Raw genomic sequence first — 6,944 nt, 5'->3', positions numbered from 1 at the left:
CGGAGGATATAAAAAGTCTTTGGCATTCATGTGCAGCAGAGGCAAATTTTAATTAATGCCTGCACCTTCAATCTCAAGATACAGTCCTGATCAAAATGTTTAAAATGTTTTGTCTCACTCCCATTTCTTCTTGTGGCATGTTGAAGCTCTACTTGGAACCTTGTTAAGATCCAACAATGCAAAATATGATTTTTTTATTTTTTTATTTTTTTTTTACCATTTTTCAAGTGGTCTTAAACTTTTGATCGGGACTGTATATGAGTATCTGTATCACAATAAGGACTGTTTATTTTTAAAATGACTGAATCATTTTAACCTGAACAGTGAGTGCTTCAGATGATGTTACTAACAGCAAGGTAGATAGCTTCATGGACATACAATTGCAGTGGTGGTTAAATGAATAGTTTGAACACACCTATCCCTTTACTCTCTCATCTTGACCCTCCCAGTGCGATGAGATGATGCTAGATTCCATCCTGGAAAACCAAAATAAAAATAAAAGGCCCTCTTGACTCACTGTTTACATGCTGTCTCCATAGGAATCTTATGGTAAAGCAGATACACCTTGATCTCTCTGCTGCAATGCTGTTAAGCCAGACATTACCTCAAGAGCCATTCACTGCACTTTGCCTGTATCCCTTGCTTCCCTACCCCTTCTATTCATCTTGCTTTTCTTCTAAGACTAATACACACCTCTGCTCTTCTTTATCTTCAAAGCCCATTGCAGCCCATTTCATTCTGAAATAAAGGGGCTAAATGAGGCTTCTTTAGCAGAAAACACCCTCAGGGCTCACCTTTCTTTGGTAACGAAGGGAGTGGTCATCCTTAGTTATGCAGGAAGCTGCTTCTCTGGCTTTGAACCAAAGAGATTCAAGCATCAGGGCGAGTCGCACGCATCAGCTAGACTTGTTTGTGTTTATTTAGACATGTTCTTGTCTGCATAGCTGTGGCAGATAATAGCTATAAGTACTGTTTTTTTTAACTGAATTTTGAGGTTGCACTTCTACTCTGCTACATGTCAGATAAAAATATTATACTCTTTATATTGTCTTTTAGGTCTATCGCCATACTGGATTTACTTGTCGCTTTTAAGATTCTGATTACATTAAACTATGGGAAAAAAAGATGTTGAAATAAAATAAAATAAAAGTTTAAAACTATTTCCCTAAACCATTCAAAATATTTTCCATCCATCGTCTTCACTTCAACAGAAACCATAGTTCCTAGAAAAGCCACTTGAGGCTGGCTCCAATCTCACTTCCCAGAGATTCCAAAGGAACCTCCAGAGCTGAAAACTTAAGCCAGTACAGAAGGGCCAAAAATGGCAGTTTCCCTACAGTCGGTGCCATTACAGCAGTTTCGCACCAAATAGGTGTCAGTCCCAGTTCATACAATACATTAGAGCCCTGCAGTGGGACCAGACGGTTAAAATAAGACAGCATGTCCCGAGATTGTCAGCTGGGTGGAGAGTATAACTGATCTTACTAATTATGTGCTATTACTATGTGTTAATATGCAAGAGGTCCGCCCCCTAGTGTCAGATCTCTCATATGACTCTGTGGCTCAGTTCATCTTATAGCAGTGTTTTTGCCAAAGCACGCTGCTGTTTGCAATTAAAATGCTTCTTACGTTCACCAAACAGCAGCTTCTTTCTAGAAAAGCTAATGAAGATGTGGAATATTTAGCACCTAAATATCCAGATGTTTTCCTCAAGAATCACAAAGAAGCTTAAAAAATAGTGAATAATAGACTGAATTCAACAGATGGCCAGAAATCTGGCTGCAGATTTCTCATATTTTGATATTGTTTTGCCTTCCCACAAATGGCCAAAATAAAGTTCATTCAGACACAATATTAAACAGCTTTTTAGAATTTAAGGAAAGAAAAGACGGTGAAAAGATTCAAATTGAAGGTTGACTGATTAGGTTTTTTTTTTCCTAATCAGCTTGTGAGATAAAATTCAACACTCCATAAGAAGGTTACATTTGAGTATTAGGTAGGAAAAGTCTGCCCAATAGAACATTATTTTCATTTTGATATTTTATGTTTCTGAACCATGATTCTAAATCACCCATGAATGTTAGCAAGAACGGTCACATGTCCACATGGTACTCTGCCCTACGGCAAATGTTGATTGAACTTCCTGACAATTAGCTGCAAACTTCCCCAAAAAACTAATGGATGGAAAATAACCATTGCTTGCACCTATAATATAGTCACCCAGAAGCTAGTAAACAGGATTTTATTAAAGGACTAGGAATTAAAAAGGGTGCATTTGATAGCAACATCAGTTGCTCAGTCAGCAAGCACATGGTGTACCAGTACTGGATGTACAAATTGGTTTTCTGGATGACACGATGCTGGCATCTCCCATCAGCGCAGATGTTGGTTTCTATCAAATACAGATGCCTCCTTTCTTCTCTTCTGTTTCCTGTGCACTCCTCTCTTTGGTTGCACTTGCATGCGTAGCAAATGGTTTTGGTTGATGCCTTGGGAGAAATTACATTAAATGGTGTCAGAGCGCGGAGTGTCTGATGTAGGAGTCGTGAGGGTTTACTGCTGTGCTACCGCTGCTCACAGAACACAATCACAAAACAAACTGTTCCAGACCGGCAGCAGAAAATGTTTTGAGCAGTCTGAAAGTCTGCATTGCTGCTAATGACCGACTGTCTTCTCTTTTCCTGCGAACACTCGCAGGCTCATGCTTGACAGGGGGAAGAAAGGACACCTGCACTGCAAAATGGAGCTTCAGTTTTGTTTGTTTTTTTGCATGACTAGTTCATTCAAATGACAGAATACTTATTTAGTTTGTTGGTAATTATATCTTATCTCTGCAAAAGGGAAGAAAAACATTACTAAATATTCTGATAGCATTTTCTGGTCCATGAGTTCATTAACCCTTTCAGGCCTTTAAAGGCAATGAAGCAAAACACCTAGATCAGAGCTGAGCTCCTGGACAGTCTGAGGTTCAACCTGGCAGCGTTGAATGGACCGAAACATAAAGTCCTAGAGGTGTTCTAGAACATTTAGGTTAGGTAAGTGTGAAGTGTCAATGATATCAATTGATCCTGGTACCTAATGGCATTCAGAGTCCTGTTGTCTAGGTTGAGCCTGTTGAGGTCATGAATATGCCTCCACAGACCATCCTGCTGATGGAATAACAATCTTGTGCAGTCGACATAGAGTAGCCTCCTTTCTCCTGGAATGTCCTCCATGCTCGTATGACTTTACTGGCAGACACAGTCTGTATGTCTGTATATGCAGAACATTACATCTGTTATGACATTCATATGCTGGATGACAGTCACTCTGGTTCACTTATTTTTTTTTCCCAATTCAAGGTGAAAGATCTGAATTTGAGTCTGAAAGAAATGAAGTGAAGCAGACAAACACACACCCGGAAAGGCTACACAGGAGCCATTTTTTCATCTTTGACTATTATTTCCAACTGTTTCCAGTTGTGACTACAGTAATCAAACAGCTAAAGGGCCCCACCACTTGGCCAACAGTGGTCACTGCAATTACAAGGCAAAGATATTCAAAACTGTTCTCAGAAATGGTGATTTGGTGGCCCCCAGTGGATTCACATTGCTATTACAAGTCTGTATTCTTAAAACGGATCGATCATACAACAGAAGCAGCGGGATTTACCAAACATTTAATAAATGATTTTGCAATACAAAACATCTGTGCAAAAATATTCAGACAAAATACAAAGCCAAGGCCTCTCTTGATCAATATGCATGTAAACCTGTTATGGGTACACTGGCATTGAAATATACATATACTTTTGTTTCTTCTTACCAATAAAAGACAAAAAAAAGGCACTATAATGAATTTTTGCCAAATACAAAAATACCTAAACTTGATTAAGATTCACAGTCTTGTGTACAAGTGGTTTGTGCACTGCTATATTAGTACATAGACTACATAAAAAAAAGATGACTGTAGCCACAATGACGGCACCCAATGGTTGAAACCTTCACTTGAGCATTTTCACTTTTATTATTTTATTCTATTAGACTCTGTACACTCATACGGTAGCCATGCCTTATACTATTCTCTGCCTTATTAGCAATTGTCAGTGACAGCATCCTTAACAAAATGAGAAACGTCCTGTATTAAATAAGGCTTCACTGATGTCAAAAATCAAGTGAGAAGTGGACTGGACTGGGGGAGTCGCCCCCTGTTGGCCATCAGTGCAGACTGCGTTGGCCTTGCTTTTTTAAATCTGGAAGCAAAGTCCAGCTTATATATACAGTCTATGTTAGTATTCGTACATCATTTACATTGCTGGAGCTCATGGGTAAAGATGCTTAGGTGGCTCACTCTGCTTTAGAAAAATAGAATCACAAAAACACACAGAGAGGAAAGGCATTTGAAAAATACACTCTCAAATGATTTCAAATAGCATGGAAACAAGAGCACACCCTTCATGCTGCTAATAACAGCCAACCAGCTTCACTACTGACCTCTACTCACTTGAATGCTGAGGAAAACTAAAGAGCAGTAGGATTTATAAAGACAACTGAATTTGATTTTGATGCCATTTTTGCAGCTACTTTTTTCTTGTTGCTACATTTCACATGTGTCCACTTACTTTACAACTCAGAAATGCACTTTATTCTCTGCATGTCCTCAGTAAAAACAACCCGGATGTGTTATTGCTGTAGTTAAAACATGCACTCAGGAACATTCGCACCCATAGATTGTTGACTTGACACATTACTGCTGGTTTTCTGACTTTTGTTTTTAGGGAATGAAAGAAGCTTCATATTTGGCCTCTCATAAACCATCGTGGATGGCTGAGGCATAGTTTGTGCGGCTACGAAACTGAGACTCACCAAACACACACTTCATCATCCTTCACTGGGAAACAGACAAAACGGTCAGACTTTTTTTTCAGGTTGTACTTTTTCTGTTAAAAGCTGCACGTGCTGAGCTCCTTGTCAGAATCCTGTACATGTTAATACAGTCGCCACTTGGTGTGTTAAAAACAAGTTGCAATAATATCGCAGCACACCTAATTTGCAGTATCCTTATTTAGATGCAACATTCTTCTGTCTATGTACATGGCTGAGATCTCATAAGCACCTAACTACTATAAGCATTATGCATTTGAACCCTTTTACTTTTATTATTCTTCCATGTTTTGCTTCTTTTGCTTTTTTCTTTTTCTTTTTGCACAATACAGACGTATAAATACAAAGAAGGGAACAGACCAGGACGAGGTATCCAAATTAAATTTGAACTTTTTTTTTCCCATCTCCAAAATGAAATCCGTAAAAACTTTCGGAAAAAACATAAACGTCTCATATCTGGGATCTAAGCTCAAAGAGGTTGAATATTTACAGGTCTGCAGTGATGACTGAGTCGTTGTACATCAGCACATCAGAGTCAGGGGTAAGCAGTGCTGACGTCTGAGACACGTGGTCCACCATCCCCTTCTGGGAGATTTGTCCGTACACCTGAGCCGACCCTCCGCCGCTCCCCGGCATGATGCAGTGGGACAGCAGTGGCGTGTTGGCGTCATGGTTGGAGCCCGTAGTGGAGGGCACGCCGCTGACGTGACCCGTGCTGGTGGAGCCGCTAGCGCTGCTGGGGGAGCGGCTTTTGGGAGGGGGCAGGTGGTGCTGGATTACCCTAGTAGGCGGAGCTGGGGGTGCAAAGTGAGCTGGGAATGCTGCGTATCCTGGCGAGATTGGGTATCCGTTGACTGGGACAAAGCGCTGGTGGGTTTGGGTCATGGCCATGGGCGTCCATGCTGGAACTGCACCCATCTGTCCCGGCGCGGGAATAGCCTGGGCTGGGTAGAGGTACCCCGCGGCGGCGGCAGCAGCGGCAGCATAGCGTGGGTTGCTAAGGTTGCTGACGGGGCTGGCGCTGAGCGAGGTGGTCTGAGTGGTGGCGTTGCCTCCTCCTCCAGAGGGCGTGCTGGAGCTGGCGTGGGACGACAACCCCTCCCAAGCTCGCAGGCGGGCGTGAATATCCTTGAAGCGCGGCCGACGTGCTGGTCCTTCCTGCCAGCACTCTGTCATCAGACCATAAAACCTAAAAGCCAACAGAGTTATTTCATTACCACAACAGCAACAATCAGACTGCTTCTAAAACTCTATTTGAATTGAATACACTAAACTAACCCTAATACCAGAGTCCAATAAAGACACTTGCACACTTGGGTTTCACCATTAGCTGGATGCACTATCTTCTTGTATACTTCTCATATTGCACCGGTAATTGCAACATACCTTGGTGGGCAGTCTTCGGGGCAGGGCAGCAGCTGCCTCTTTCTCACCATCTCCATCACTTCCTGGTTCGAGAAACCATAGTAGGGCTGTAGCCCGTGGGAAGGGAAGCAACTGTATTAGAAAATAAATCTAAACATGAACACAGGACCATGGTGCCAAGAACAGTTAAGGCCCCATCTCATCGCGAAATGTGCCCACAGAGGCCAGAAGGCGAAAAACCTGAAAACACATTCAGGAAAAAACCAGAACACACAGGCATGAAGAAAGTCATGGCTCAACCTGCTTGTGTGGATACACGCAAAGGGGACAAGCAGCTCCTTGAGAAATCTGGACTTGTCCCCTTTTATTTACAGAAAAACGATTACGGAATCGTTCCAGGCTACCTGCGTAGAAGAAAGGCAGAGAAAGAAAAGGCTAAGCAGGACAATGATGCCTGGTTAACAAAACAACAGGAAACAGTTAAACCACTGCCCGAACAGGAGAAACAAAACATTCTCCAGGGCCTAAAGAGGAGGTTTAATGAGCTAAACTTTGAATATCAATCCCTCCCTTTTACTATCTCCCCTTCACAGCACAAAAAATACAATTACAAAATGTTTCTTGAAGAGGCAATGAGTCAAGTTGAAAAAGACATTGCCCTTTTTGAGGAACATAAATACATTTACGTAGGCAGGGAAGATGCATCTGACGAACAAC

The 6,944-nt window shown here is 41.7% G+C and overlaps 1 protein-coding gene across 1 annotated transcript; it reads right to left on the bottom strand.

Annotated features, from left to right (window-relative positions):
* Nucleotides 1–3,662: 3,662 nt before the first annotated feature.
* LOC308399655 (inactive tyrosine-protein kinase transmembrane receptor ROR1-like) lies at nucleotides 3,663–6,364 on the bottom strand. The gene is made up of 2 exons (XM_080887015.1): nucleotides 6,249–6,364; nucleotides 3,663–6,051 (listed from the first exon to the last, which is right to left on the bottom strand). Exons 1-2 carry the CDS (start codon nucleotides 6,302–6,304, stop codon nucleotides 5,349–5,351), a joined length of 759 nt encoding a protein of 252 aa, XP_080743141.1. The 5' UTR covers nucleotides 6,305–6,364; the 3' UTR covers nucleotides 3,663–5,348.
* Between the last annotated feature and the right edge of the window lie 580 nt (nucleotides 6,365–6,944).

This window comes from Rhamphochromis sp. 'chilingali' (genome assembly GCF_963969265.1).
Source record: "Rhamphochromis sp. 'chilingali' genome assembly, chromosome: 7".
Lineage (NCBI taxonomy): Eukaryota > Metazoa > Chordata > Actinopteri > Cichliformes > Cichlidae > Rhamphochromis > Rhamphochromis sp. 'chilingali'.
The sequence above is the reverse complement of the archived record's forward strand: the minus strand, read 5'-3'. Positions and strand labels throughout refer to the sequence as shown.